The sequence below is a fragment of the Copadichromis virginalis genome, linkage group LG16 (genome assembly GCF_057382275.1).
Source record: "Copadichromis virginalis isolate Kocher_CV1m ecotype Utaka linkage group LG16, C_Virginalis_male_GT1.1, whole genome shotgun sequence".
Classification (NCBI taxonomy): Eukaryota; Metazoa; Chordata; class Actinopteri; order Cichliformes; family Cichlidae; genus Copadichromis; species Copadichromis virginalis.
This window is the reverse complement of record NC_140633.1, coordinates 23,996,159-24,011,199: the sequence shown is the minus strand read 5'-3', so window position 1 is coordinate 24,011,199 and position 15,041 is coordinate 23,996,159. Positions and strand designations below refer to the sequence as shown.

The following is a 15,041-nucleotide window of genomic DNA, read 5'->3' as shown; positions in this document are numbered from 1 at the left end:
ACTCAGCCATATAAAAGATGCCTCAGCAGTAAGTGTAACATATGGAACCAGCCCTTTACAGTCTACGCTAATGTTGCAATGCATGCTGGGAAACGAGTTAAATGGTGCATTCAAACACTTCTCGGTAACTCCTTTCAGAATGAGGTGGGAGCTTTGCATTGATGTCAACGGTTCGTTTAAAGGTTGATGGATAAAATAAATAAATCAAATGTTTTATTCATTTATTTATAGTATGAACCTTATGGAGATTGTTAGGCACAAGTGCAATGCTTATCGCCTAGAATCGTGAACAGTTTTCTTTTCTTGGGTCCTAAGATGTGGAAAATCCTTAATCCAAGTTCCAAAAGCTAAACGTGTTATTAAAATCTATAAAAACGCAAAATGCTTATACTTGGGAAGCTAGAACCAGTCCATGTTTAAATAACTTCAAAATAACCTTAAAGAATGCGCTGACCTATGCTTTTCTTAATCGACTTACCGTTTTCATGCATAAACTAGCCCTGTGTCTAATAACAAATTAATTTACCCAAAATAACAACATTTATTTTGTATTGTATGCTTTAAAATCCTAATTTTTACATTTAACACTCGCGTGTGGGGTTTGTTATTTCCTACAGGCATTGAATGTGCCACACTTTCCCTGCTCTGACCTCTGACAGGAGCTCGCGGATCTGCTCCCTCCTGTACAAACACGGAAGCAGCATGGCGTCCAACAGCAGCGGCAGCGATAGCTCTGACAGGCAACGCATTGCACAGCAAAGACTGAGTGTAATTGCCGGACATTTACAGAGACCGGTGGAGGGTAACTCGGGCATCCTAGCCGCGGAGTGCAAAGCCCAGGGAGACAAGCTAGATGTCTCCAGCGAGCGGAGGACTGTGCCGAGGAGGAGGTACGAGGCTGTGATGGAGCGGTGGACGAGGGGGGCTTATCCGCTGTGGTTTTGGCTACTTCTTAAGTCAAACTTAAGTGCATTACCAGCTAAACATGAGACATTTGGGTGGCGTGCAGCGGTAGGCTGGTTGCTGTCTCCCCACTAGACATAGATGTCTGTTAGAAACGTAGCTGAAGCGGAGTTTGGTTAGCTTCATAGCTAACGTTTCTAGGCTACAGAGCAGCCATTCATTTGCTAAGGGGTGGGTGCGGCTAAGTGTAGGAGGAAGAAGTCGACTTTCTTAAAGTTTGCCAGCTGTAACTTTCATCCACTCTCGAAGTACATTCTTTTATTTGTTATGTAACTATGTTTCCTTTCAGTGAAGTCCTTAGTGTTTGATTAATCCGATTTGATATTCATTAACTGTTACTGAGCTGTCCGATTTAGTGGGGTTGATAAGCGGTTCTCCTTTTTTGGAGTTGACCCGTTAGCAGGTTCACCAAAATTTTGTCTCTTGTGAGAAGACATCTTGGGTAAAATAGTAAAGCAGCCTGTAGCTAAAGTGTAACAACAGTCAGAGGAGACAGAGAAACTTCTGTCTCTTCCGTTTCTCTGATTGGTCAGGACAAGTGGTGGTCTGACTTTCAACCTATTAGCAGCCTAGTGCCTTTTGAGGAACCCCCACCAGAGCACTGACATCTAGTGTCTGTGGCAGATAACAACAGCTAACACAATCGGCAAAAGTATGTGCATCTGGCCTTGTAATGCGTGCCCCTTTCAGGCCAGTATGACACAGTGATAATGCGGCTAAATATTATGTCTTATACCCCTGTCTGCTATACTTGTGATAGTTTGATAGTTGAGGAAATGCAAAGCAAAAACAGTTACACAGCCACTAGCTATCTGCCAAACTTATAATTCAAAGAATCAATTGACAATGTGAGACTAAACTAGTTATATGGTGTTAGAGAATTTCTGTTTCAGTGGTATAACTACACTTCTTTCATTCAGTCCTGTTAGTGTCTCATTTAGAGTGAGGCAGCTTATCTTGTAATTTAAAGACACTACAGCATTACAAATGGAAGCCGCAGGGACTCTCTTATCAGCAATTACTTGGTAAGACTAGGGAAAGAATTTCCTTGTGGTGAGAGGAAACCAAAGCGAGATGCCAAACACGTAATACAAGAAACACTTGGAAGGTTGGTTAGTCCCCATAGACTGGAAACATACAGTTCCAGAGCCAGAGGTGCTTAAAGATGATGAAGTACAAACTGTGGCGGATATGGTATTTGAAAATGTTTTGCATCACCCCTTTTTGCTATATTTTGCTAGGCAAATATGAAATTGGTAAAGGAATTTATCGAGACATGTACAAACATACATGCAAATACAGTATATAAGTCAAAAACAGTTTGTACATTTCTAACAGCTTGAAAATCAATATTTGGTATGACCACCTTTATTCTTCAACAGACCTTAACCTCTCTTATTTAGCACTTCTTGTAATTTCTTTTAGTAGTCTTTGGGAATAGTTCTTCAGGCTTCTTGAAGGAAATTTAGAGCTTTTTGTTTGGTTTTTTTTGATGATGGCTACCTTTTGTTCAGCCATCATCTATTTTCTATCAAGTTGTTCCCACAACGCTTCAGTAATGTTGTGCTCTGGGGGGCCCAATCCATGCCTGATAGTTTTGCATTGTGTATTTGTTCTATCCAGATATATAAGGTGTGCTTTTACTGCTTTGGCAGTGTGTTTAGAATGATTGTCATGCTGAAAAATAAAGTTGTTGTCAATCAGATGCTTTCCAGATGGTATTTCTTGGTAGATCACCGTTTTGACAACACCACTGGCTTAAATGTAGTTCCAAACATGACAGAATCTTAACCATGCTTTACAGATAGCTGTATATTGTTATACACCTCTCCCGACCTTCTCTGTACTATTGATAACAATTTAAACCAAAAACCTCACATTTGTAACCATCACTCACTGAGACCTGTAGCCCTTGATTTTCAGCCCAGTTCTGGTGTATTTTGGCATACCTCAGTCTTTTTTTTTCACACTTTCCCTTCTTTAAGAATGGCTTCTTGACAGCCACACTTCCACTGAGACCCTTTCAAATGAGGCTTCAGTGAACAATAGATGGATGAACTGAAGGGCCAGGTACATCTCTCAGGTCCTTTGCTAGGTCCTTTCTGGATTTTTTCCCCCCAGTTTCTCAAGGACATCACTTTTTTATACTGTTTATCTGGTAAAGATATCTTTTTTTGTCCTCGACTTTTTCCTCCAGTTTACTTTTTAAGGTTAGGTGCCAAGTTTTTGTGTAATAGCTGGTTGGGAATCACTGTGTTGCTGCAAAAAATACAATTTAAATTTTTAAATAATTATGTGTTTCTGTGAGAGGCTGCTACTAAGTTTTTTGGTAAGTTTTTTAAGGACCTATATAAATACAAGTTGTTATTATTAGTATGCTTATTTTTTATTATTAAAAGTTTTTAATAATAGAATTTCAAAATTGATTGTTAACTTAGTTGATTAGGCAGCCTTTTATCCTTAAATGATTCATAGGTCAGTTTTATCGTGTAAGATAACGTTATCTCACTTTCTTTTGTTACAAAATAAGATTGTCAGGCATACCAACAGTAAAACCTGCTCTAAATGTTGCCACAAGATTGAGTCAGTCTTTGAATCGGGTTAAGCAATTACCTGCAGTATCATTTTTTTCCTCCCTCCCCCAATGTTAAGTGGATTAACAAACAGAAAAAAATTCCTCTGAATATGCTCAGGTTCAAGAACTGGGCTGAAAATGAGTGAAAAATAGCCAATACCCAAAGAAAAAGACTTTAAAAGACTTTTAGAAGTCTGAAGAACTATTGCTTAAAATCAGTTAAAAATACAAAGGTCTTGCTCTTTGGATGCTAAATATAAAGAAATAATTGGCAACTCAAGACTTTTTGCACAGTAATGTTGATGGCATCTAATAGTAACCTATAAATGAATGGAAAATGAAAGCGAAAGAGGAGAGTAGGGAAAGGTACCTAATGCCTCACGGCAGGAATCCAGCAGCCTGAGCACATACCAGCATAACTGGTGGGGTTGTTAGGGTCACCTGATCCAATCATAATTGTAAGTTTTATTAAAAACGAAATGTAAGATTCATTGAAAGATGTGATTATATCCTGTTCATTCGGGGCTTTGTGTGTGATGGGAAGCATTTTAGCTTCTGTTTTAAAAAGCATGTTTAAGCAAGAATCTTGATGTACAGGTTGTGTGTTCTCCTAAAGCAGCAGTTGACAAGATGTTGTGTCATCACACATGTAGTAATCTTTCCGTGAGAGTGAAGTAGATTTCTGTCACGCCTTTGGGCTTTGTTTGCTAGGTACTAGAAAGTAGTACGAAGAGCAAAAGTCATGCAGGAAACGGGCTGAGCAAACAGCTTTTACTTGTGGAAGGCATTTTTCAGTCAAAGCATGCCTCATTCACTACGACCATCACATTAACTAGATTGCATCATTTTAAGGCAACTTTACTTTTTATGGATCAGAAATGTTTGCACGGATTTGCTTCTCTATCTGTACAACAAATGGCGTCATCTATCTTTAGACCAGGTTTTGATTAGAAAGAAACACTTGGAAAAAATCTTTAAGGGAGGATAAAAGAAGAAACTTTTAGAAGTACAGCTTCCAGGATGGACAGGAATGTAACAGATGTTGTGTGGAGACAGAGTTGGGGTGCACACAGACTATGTCCACCCAAGCAACCCTGCCCCACAATTTAGGAATCCTTAATAGCCGGAAAGAGAGTTTCTGTTTTTTGGTACCTGTACTTTAATAATAATGATAATAAGAATGGATTGCATTTATATAGCGTTTTTCTAGGCACCCACTATTCATTCACTCTCACATTCACACACTTTGTAGCCACAGCTGCCCTGGGGCAGACTGACAGAAGCGAGGCTGCCATATCGCGCCATCGGCCCCTCTGGTCAACACCAGTAGGCGGTAGGGTAGAGTGTCTTGCCCAAGGACACAACGACCAGGACAGAGAGAGCAGGGGGATCGAACCGGCAACCTTCCGGTTACAGATGAGCTTCCCAATCCCATGAGCCAAGGTCGCCGCTATGAAAGTTAGTAGTCTGTACTTACTGGCTTACTGCCAAACACAATGCCCAGCTATGGAGACAGTTTTATTTCGCATGTACAGCAGCTATTACACTCCATCAGTGGTGGTGAGGATTCAATAAAGTATGACTTAGTGTGTCACTCCTGCTCGTAATTTAGAGAAAACCCCATTTTGGCATGTGTTAATCTTAATAATGGCTTTTATGCCAACAGTAGCATGCCATCCCAAGTGACCCGTGATTATTGATCTGTACATGGTTGTACAGCTGTCTTTCTTTAAGAAGTACAGCACACTAGCATTGTACAGTACAGTCATAAGGCGGTAAAGCCAGCATTTGTATTTTGATATCTCAGAACAGTAACAGAATAGTGACAGTTGTTGAAATTTACATCTTTGCAAAGCAAGCACAGCCACGTAGTATCTGTTGGCTAGTTCCCAACTTGGTTCCTGTTTGTACAGTGGAAAACACAAAGCGTAGTTGGTGTCTACGTGCCATTTTTGTTAAGTGTAGCCTGGAAGTTCAGCACACACATTTAAGTCTAATCCTAAAAAGCTGAGGAGTGTTAAAAGTAGCCGTTGAAAAATGTCTGATTGGTGCCATAAATGTAAAATATCTAATGTATTAAATGGAGCTCAAGGACTGTATGCTCACTTCTTCTGTGGATGGACAAGTTGTTTGAATGTGTTGCCTTTGCAATACTAAAAGAGCCATGTGTTTGCTAACCTGTGGGAAAAGCATTTGGGTGTGCCTGTCTGCAGCCTCCCATTTTGTAAATTTGCCACTTCATAGCCACCTCAGGTTAATGGAAAAGCTGGGAATGGCTTAATAAGATTAAGGGATATTCTATATGTCTGGCTTTTCAGATAACATCATGAGATTGTCAGGAAGGATGCTGAGCCAGTATCTAGCCCAGAGGGACTGGGATGGCAAATTAACCAGGGCACCACACCCTGGAATAATCCCCACATGTTCTATTGTAATTTTGAGTGATAATCTGCCCAAGTCCTAACTTGTACCTAAATTCATTTTTTTCACAGACAGGAGATTATGAAATGGAATGGCTGGGGATACAGCGATTCAAAATTCCTGTACAACAAGAAAGGCCAAGCAGAATTTACTGGAAAAAGGTAAAGTATGAGAAAGCAGCCAGCACTCTTAGGTAAAGCTTATTCTTATCTGTTGGTGGTCATTACTTGGTCTCATCCACTCCCTCTAATCTAGTGTTAGCCACTGTGTTGAGCTTTAGCATTCATTCTGTTTGTGTAACTTGAGGCTGCAGCTTTGCATTGATCTTTTTTTTTTTTTTTTTACAGCCCACTACTTGAACCCAGCCTTTGAAAATCAGTCGCTGTCTCTGTGCTTGCTGTGTGCTCACAACAATGTGGTGCTACTGCCACCTAGTGGTTGGCATTTAAACTGTTTATTGTCATCTGAGAAGGTCACTGGTTGTGATTTTCAGCACTCAGGTGCCCATTAGCAGAAACAACTCACCAATTTCTTAAAAATATAAGATGAATATTATGCTGGCAGTCATGTGTCTGATGGTAAATGCAAATGTAGGTGTAAGAAAAAACGTACTTTTAATTGCTGCAGATTCCCAGAAACAACTGTTACTCAGTTCCTCTGCATATCCTTTATCCATGCCTGCCACGACAAGAGCAAAGGTGTAGGTGGGTCTTGTTTCCGTAATCATCACAGACAGCTCTGGGAGAGGTAGCTGTGCTTGTGAGACAATCAAAACAGAGAACTGGCACAGTATGTACGAGCACGTATTATCAAGCAAATTGTTTCCTCCTGTGTAAGCACTTACCATAGAGCCCTCAGGGCTTTCCGTGCCCTACCAACAAAAAAAGCTATCTGGGTGTTGTATATCAGCTGAAGCAAGGGTGACGTCCTCCTTGGCTCGCTTGCTGCAGGAGGGTTTTTTTTTTCCTCACTTAAATACTGCATATATTTTACAAAGGTACACCATAGTCCCCGGATGGGCCCAATCTGTGACACCAGCACAATTATGAAAGTGATGGTAAAGGAAAAGCAATAACAGCACTGTCACTGCTGCTCTGCTTGTCTAATAACCTCACTGGACTCAGATCTCATACTGTATTCTTATTAGCCACAGGTCTGGTTCTCCAAATGAATTTGCCCAGTCAAGCATGGAGATATTTTCAGTTTCAGAGTTTCACTTCTGCTGCATTGAAGCTAATACATGAGACTCGGTTGATTATTTTTAATTGGTAATTCAAACTTTCTTTCCTCTTTTACACAATCCAGGTATAGGCTGAGCGGTATGATCATCCCCGGCCTCAGAGAGTGGATGGAAAGCACGTTCGGTGCCAATCTGCAGCACAAAACTCCAGCAGCAGTGAGTAACAGCTCCTGTTTATTTGTTGCAACTTCGATGAATGGCATTGTGCAGAAGCCATAACCGCTGTGGTTTGTTTTGTTTAAGCCAATTCTGAATAGCAGTGCTGTCCAGCCTCCCACTCTAAACGAGGCCTTCTTGAAGGAGCTAAAGTCCACAGGCATTCCCTTCTCTCATGACGCTGAAGACCGGGTTTTTCGCTCTCATGGTAAGGCAGAAAAAAGTCTTTTAATGTCTGTGAATTGTAATTTAATTTGCAACATTTTTTTCATTTGTTATGAAAATATTTTTAAAATGGTGACGTAATTTCATTTTTAAATTTTTTTCCAGGCCATTGCTTACACGAGATCTTTGCTTTGAGAGAGGGGAAAATTGGCCGTGTTCCAGATTTGGTTGTATGGCCAAGTGAGTTCAGAAGCTATGCTGTCACTGTTAAACATGTGTATATATAATTTCTTTCCACTGTGTGTCTGCTTTTCTCCTCCTACATAGCATAACTGATCCCTCCTACTGGCTTAGGTGATTTAAAGGGTTAATCTCTGCAGCGGCAGGGATATTAATATGTATGAGTAGAAGCTTAATAAGAAGCGTCAGGGGGAGGACGGTTGACACCCAATACTCCACAGTCTGGCCCTGCATAGTACACTCATGAATTATGATTCTGAGATTGGTTTTCTCTTGTTATGGCTAGCACTATTTTATCATGCAAATAAATGTTGACTGATGGTTGAAACTTGATTAGCAGCCTCCCAAATGGGAAGCGAATCACCAGGCAACTGTAGGCACATTCTCATCCACAGTGGCTAATCCCAAGTTTTAACTTTTCCAACCGTACAAATGCACTCTCATCTACTAAATGTGCAGTAGATGTTTTGAGCTATAATTGCCATTCCTCGGTAGCCTCTACAAGTGAATTTTAAGTGGATGTTTAGTTTGTGGAGCTGTAATCCTTTGGCCTACGCTATGTGTTTAATTGGATGCCCAAATGCAGTAGAATGTAAGCATTTCTCACTGCCTCTTAAAAGCTCTCGAGGCCAGTCAAGCACATCCATGTACTTTGGTATTGCTGTTCATCCCACTCACTCACTGCCCCAGTGTGAATGTATATGGGCTCTGATTGGTTAAAATACATCTGTATTGATCTAGCATGTCCCACCCAAGAGAGTGTAGCTTCATGCAGTTTGACTCAGCCTGAAGAAAGCCCGAGGCAAATCAAAGGATGCCCTGTCAAAACAAATCTTCTATGTTTTTTGCAGACTGTCACAATGATGTAGTGAAAATTGTGGAGCTCGCATGCAAACACAACGTTTGTTTGATGCCATATGGAGGTGAGCTATGAAATCAAAGGCGTTAATCTACATAATTAGCTTTTATGTAAAATTACTATGGGGCTCTAGTTTATTTGCATTTCGCAACTTGTAACATATAGTGTAATTTCATCCATCAGTTATCTGTTTTTTATGTGGGTGGGTGAGGGCTTAGTGAAAGCTTTATTATCTATATTATAGATGCTGCTGTTAAAAGTAGAGCAGTGGACACTGCACTAATTGTGGTGGTTACAACCATAGGAAATGATTGTAACTTTTATGTTTGTTTTCTTCTGTCAGTCACTACTAAAAAATGTCATGCTAATAATATGGGAGAAATAAATCTTACGTATTGTTAGTTTTATTGCAGTTTGCGAACAGGTTCGTGACAATCATATCAATAAAAGTCAGTCATTCATTACTGCAGTGAAATCCTGAAGTGTGCAGACGTGCCATAAGAAAAAATTATATATTGCACCTCAAGGATGAGCTATTCAGATGGTGCTTTTCCTCCTGTAACGTGTCAAAATGACTGCTGTGAAAAGGAGTTTTATTGTAACAGTGGTTTTTATTATCTCTTAGGAGGGACTAGTGTCTCTAGTGCCCTCGAGTGCCCCCCAGAGGAAACTCGTTCCATCGTGTCGTTGGATACCTCACAGATGGTACGTAAACACCTGCGCGATCAGCGTTAAGGACAACTAAACTAAAATCAATCTATCTGATCTTTAAAGTTAGAACAATAATCTGAAAAGAGACTGAGAGAGAGTCAGGCTGGATCAGTATACTTATTCATAGACACCAGGCCATAAGCTGAAATGGATATTAAGATTAATATTCAACGTGTTGTTTTCTGTGTCTATTGTTGATATCTCTTCAGGTTTGGATTACTAAAAAAATGTGTCAAGTAAAATTGTGTTTTTGGCAAAACATGATTGTAGTAATAGTACATGTACATTATTTGGGCTCAGGAATTCCTTCTTTTTATCAGCTGATAACAGCCAAGTAATAGTGGAAACTGTTAGTGTGTGCTACAAGCTATTGCATTATGAGACTGAGTGTTTCCAGTGTTCTTTTTTCCCATATACATCTTTTTTTTTCAGTAACATGAGTGCAGCCAGAGTTAGAATTGGTAAATTAGTTGTGTGGATAGGGACAAAACCCAAGTGATGCACCAGCCATTAATCTCAATACAATCCCAAACAAGTCCCCATAAACATGATAATCTTTTATCGGATACAATATAAAGTGGTGAAAATTGTCACTGTACAGTAAAGCCCTTTGATCCATGCTCACCCAGAGGTGATATGCAAGCTGTCTACAAGCTCCTAGCTCACCACTCATTGAGTTTGCTGCCACTGACATCAGTGACCAGCGTTCTGTGTCAGGGATCAGAGGTCAGGTGTCTCCAGCTGAACCACATGAAAGGAGCAATGTAGTAGGAACGTAACGTTTATTAGCTCTGGGGACTAATTTATGACCTCCTATAGGTAGGGCTAAGCCTTTGGGAAACTGACAGTTGTCTCCCATCCTTGTCTGCACACATTCGTCCTCAGACGTTTTGATGAAAAACATACCGTGTTGTAAGCAAACTGTGAAGAGACTGTCTCCACAGCCTGCTCTTGAGTGCAATGTTTATGTCTGAGATATTTTAAGTCAACATAACAGATGTAGGCAGAGCTCAGATGACAGACATGGCGATATACAATATGTGTTTGAAAGCAGCCGTTTTACACAAAGGAAACGGCTTTAAAAAAACATTTCTCCCAAAAAACTTTGTGAAATATAAAATGTATGTTTATGACGTCCTCCGACATGTTGTTTGTTTGTCACAGAACCGCATTCTGTGGATTGACGAGAAAAATTTAACTGCCCATGTGGAAGCTGGCATTGTCGGTCAGGATCTAGAGAGATTGGTAAGTACTGCTCGCCCATCCATTTTAATTCACCGAAAGAGCTTACGTTAATATAAAGCGTTGTGCCAACAATCAAGCTGTGCGCCTGTTCCCTAGGAGGCTGTCTGTGCTCATTCACCTTGGTACTCTTTGCTCAGTAGATCTAACAGGGTGCAGGAAGGAGTTTGCGGTAGGAGCAGAGCGCTGAAGGGGAGAGATTAGAGTCTGAGACGGTGGTCATGAGCAGATGGCACCATCAAGCTAATTCAGAAAAATGGAAAAGGAGCAGGCGTTTGATGTAGAGGAATGCGTGAGCTGCATTTAAAGCAGACTCCACCTCTGCATTTAGACTGGGCCGATTTCATAGAGCAGATGGGTCTGCATTATAAACTGCCTTCCAGAGGAATGCTGTGATAAAACAAGGCTTGACTTTACCCTTGTGCTTCTGGGGAGCATTGTTGTTGTACTTTAAGATCTTAATTATTATTACTGTTGAATGTTCCGCCTAAAGATGCAATCTTTCAGTGCTACGTCTGCCTTAAGGAGAATGTGTGGGCTCCCAATGACCTACACATTCTCCTCAAAGCCTTGGGGATAGTGAATCTGATGAATAGATTTCTCAGAAGTACATTGTTATTACTGCATGGCAAGGAACAAAGCCATACAGTGTGTTTTCTGTTCTTTTTTTCTTTGTGGAAGAGGAATGTGTAAGCAGTCTTGCCTGCATAACTCATATACTTAAATAAATATGTAAAACTTACTATTATTTTAGTTTTACTAACAAAGGCTTGTGTGTGCTGGATGTATCAAGTTTACAGGCATTATTTTGCACATGACAGCAGAGCTGCTGTCAGACTAAAGAGAGAGAGATCAGTGCATTATTTATTCAGTCTTTCCACTTGGTTTATTTTGGGCCATTATAAAACCACCAATGCCATAAAACCGCCGTTTTTACATTGCGGTATAACTAGAGCAGTGACATGCAGCAGCAGAGGTGCAATTATATTTTCCCTTTGCTTGCGCATTCTCTTCGCTTGTTATTAAAACATTCTCGTGGGTTTACGACATCATTGTTTACCACACATTTCTGGCTCCCTTTTAAGTTAAAAACAAACATGTTTTTTTTATATTTTTCCATTTTATTGCAGCTTAATGAGAGCGGCTACTGTACAGGACACGAGCCTGACTCCATGGAGTTCAGCTCCCTGGGGGGCTGGGTAGCAACCAGAGCATCAGGTATGAAGAAGAACATCTATGGCAACATTGAGGACCTGGTGAGTGCGCAGAAACCTGTAGAAAGAAAATTATTACATTAGGTTTTGTGGGCTTCACGTCTTTAAGTTTGGGCAGGTGTTGTTTGGTTCTAAAGCTGCTTTATCGCTGTGTTCTCACTGAATAGGTTGTCCACATAAAGATGGTTACCCCACAAGGTGTGATTGAAAAGAGCTGTCAGGGACCTCGCATGTCCACGGGGCCGGATGTTCACCACTTCATCATGGGCTCGGAAGGTTAGATGACTTTCTCACGTTATTCCAGTTCAGGAGTGCATGTGGGCGTGTGTGCAGTTGTGTAAACATGCATGTCAATGTGGGTTTGTGTGCGTGTCTTTGAAACCTCTGTGATAAAACGGTAACATCAGGATGATTCTCATGCTCTCCGCTTCTTACACATTTACTAACATTGGTGGAAATGTGATCTGGAGAGGTGTTAGTTAGGAACCAGCAAGTGTCCTCTGCTCCCCATCTGCACTGTCCTGTCCTTGTGAATGCCCACAGAGAATACTGCCATATGTCAGGTTTCCCCTGCATAATGAAGAGGTTCAGAGACTCTTGGCATCGTTATGTTAAACAGCTGTGGATACAAACTTTTTATTTGCCCTACAAAGCTCAGCAATCTGCTCCTCGACTGGGCTGGGACTGCTACAGAAGTCTCTATTTGCGTTCAGCGAAACTGATCTCAGCAACAGTATCATACCAAGAAACAGGGTTTGAAGGTTGGAAGTTGTGTCCTGACCGCGCAGATTAACTGTGAGAGGTCATGTTTTGACTGACAGTTGCCATATATGGGTAGTTTCAAATTAAGCTAGCCACATGTATTTTTACTCTTTATGACTCAGCCACCACAGAATTAAAGATCTTCTCCAAAGAATTTTGCTCTGCCTTAAATACGTTTGGCACTTTACACTTCATGGCTTGAACATGATTGTGCACTAGTAGACTGTAGGGTGCTCGGGACAGCCCTGCAGAAAAACTTTTGTTGTGAGATGACTGCAGTGTCCAAAGTATCTGGTACAAATGATCTGTGGGCTCTCAGTTAGGTTGTTGATGGTCCTTCAGCCAGATGCAGAGTAGTTATAACATACTAATACACATAAGTTACAACATACAAAGAGCTGAAGTGAAACCGAGCAGATCTTGGATGTTTGGTTATGCTTCTCCCATTCCTGGTGAACTCCTGTGAAAAGCCTGTGGCTCCCTTCCCTGTTCCAGCCCACTTGTCAGCCAATCAGCATTCGACCTACGCATAGCTGAGCTCTGCACTGTTGGGTTGTTGGATGCATGGGAGCATTTTTGCATAGGCTGAAAACCCATCTCCTCATAAGCTCTCCGTGGGCAAATACCTACAGAAGTACACAATGACCAAATCCAAGAATTCCTTTCCCAAAGGATGAATTTCTAAAAGATACTTGCAATGGGTTCCCTATTATTTATGCACTATGAACCCTTAGAGCCAGACTGTTTTATCTGCAAATACTATTGGCTTACAATAGCTATTTGTTGATCTGTCCATATCTGCATTTACATCATCCAATAAATTTAAATTTAAAAAGTAAAGAAGAGTTGGTAGGAACACAGTTCAACCATGTAATGAGTGTTACATCTTTTGTCCACTAAAGGGCATTCTGCAACTTCCCTGCAACGTGTTGGAACATCACAAACACATCGAGCTGATCCAACTAAGTGAACAACTACACATAAGCAGATTTCCATAACATCAGTTATATTTCATGTATCTGAAAGAAAACCTCAGCTGATTTGTAAAATATTGGAAATTTAAATCACCAAATATCAGTATCAATATCAGTCTTAAAAATCCTGTATCGGATTAAATATCATGTTACAATCAATATCAGAATAGTGTTTGTCTTGCTTACTGGCCAGTTATACAGCCAGCAATACATGGTGCATTGTCCTATGTAGTGTGTGTGTGTGTGTGTGTGTGTGTGTGTGTGTGTGTGTGTGTGTGTGTGTGTGTGTGTGTGTGTGTGTGTGTGTGTGTGTGTGTGTAAAGCAACTCTAGCATCTTGATGGCATCCAAAAAATGTTACGTTTGTGAAACAGTGGACTTGAGAACAACAAGCCTAGTTTGCTGCTTTTTCTGGATATGAGTCTATAAAAGATAATCAATTACTGAAAGTGAAAATAATAGCAGTCTACTTGTAATACATAGCTAGATATTGCTTACTCATGTACTCACTCACATGGTACAAATATTTTGAATATTGAATAATCTAATATCACAGTAGCACATTTTTTCTAACATGCTTCATATCTTCAAAACCCAAGCTTAGAGAAGAAGCTTTTTTGCAATTAAGGTGAGTGAAATTGAAGATGCTCTTGCTTCTGTGGTTGCTACACTGAGCAGAGATAGGACAGGACCACACCTCAGTGGTAGAGCATGTTGTTCTGGGAGGCCTAACTCTTTTGCTAAGAGGTCACACCAGCACACAGTCTCATTAAAATTATCTACCTCCTCACCGAAAGAATCCCATCCTGGTGTCTGACAGTAGGCCACAACAACAGCAAAGCGCCACGCTAAAACCCTCAACTATGCTCTGCATGTTAAGTGGAACGCATCCATTTCATTAGAAATTACTGTGAAACCTCAGACTTCTTATTCTCTGCACAACAACGGGTCTGTGTATCTCTCTGACCTTGAAGTAACCTGAATGCAAAGTAGTTCTTCCCCCTTGCTACAGCCAGTGTAAACAATGATTGGAATGATCAATGCTAATCCTTTTCTCTTTTAAACTCCCCTCAACCATGCAGAAAATACGATATGAAACCAACTAACGCTAACCTAATGTTGAGAGTTAAATGATTGATTTAAAGCAGTGGTTGCACAATGGTCAGTGGCTTTTTTGGTCAAAATATTTGCTGCTAAAAACGCTCTTCATTGTGAATATTCCCTTTCCGCAAATACGTAGCCTTTAAGATGAGGTTAGTCTAATAGCAAGAGTTCCAGTAAAGTTAGCTTAAGCTGCACTCAGTATTTCATTGCATCTGTCCCGAGAGAGTTTTTCCAGCATTGCTGTTCTTATTGCCTCCATTTAGCCCTCACCCTGGCTCCTCCTACAGTCTTTCTTTCTCTCCTTCTCTAGATCCCCACCCCTCTCTCATTAAGTGGCTTCTCCTGCATGCTATCAGGAGGGGGGGGGGAGAAAAAACCCTTCTTGGGGTGAGGCCCAATGCAGTCACGTTTTCCAG

General features: G+C 40.7%; 1 protein-coding gene across 1 annotated transcript in view; it reads left to right on the top strand.

Moving 5' to 3' along the window:
• Window positions 1-624: 624 nt before the first annotated feature.
• agps (alkylglycerone phosphate synthase) overlaps window positions 625-15,041 on the top strand; it is a 28,644-nt gene continuing 14,227 nt past the window's right edge. The window contains exons 1-10 of the mRNA XM_085433949.1: window positions 625-890; window positions 6,031-6,120; window positions 7,265-7,355; window positions 7,443-7,563; window positions 7,686-7,760; window positions 8,612-8,683; window positions 9,245-9,324; window positions 10,495-10,575; window positions 11,703-11,828; window positions 11,954-12,062. Coding sequence (XP_085290075.1) covers window positions 625-890; window positions 6,031-6,120; window positions 7,265-7,355; window positions 7,443-7,563; window positions 7,686-7,760; window positions 8,612-8,683; window positions 9,245-9,324; window positions 10,495-10,575; window positions 11,703-11,828; window positions 11,954-12,062 — 1,111 coding nt within the window. The remainder of the gene's footprint in view (window positions 891-6,030; window positions 6,121-7,264; window positions 7,356-7,442; window positions 7,564-7,685; window positions 7,761-8,611; window positions 8,684-9,244; window positions 9,325-10,494; window positions 10,576-11,702; window positions 11,829-11,953; window positions 12,063-15,041) is intronic.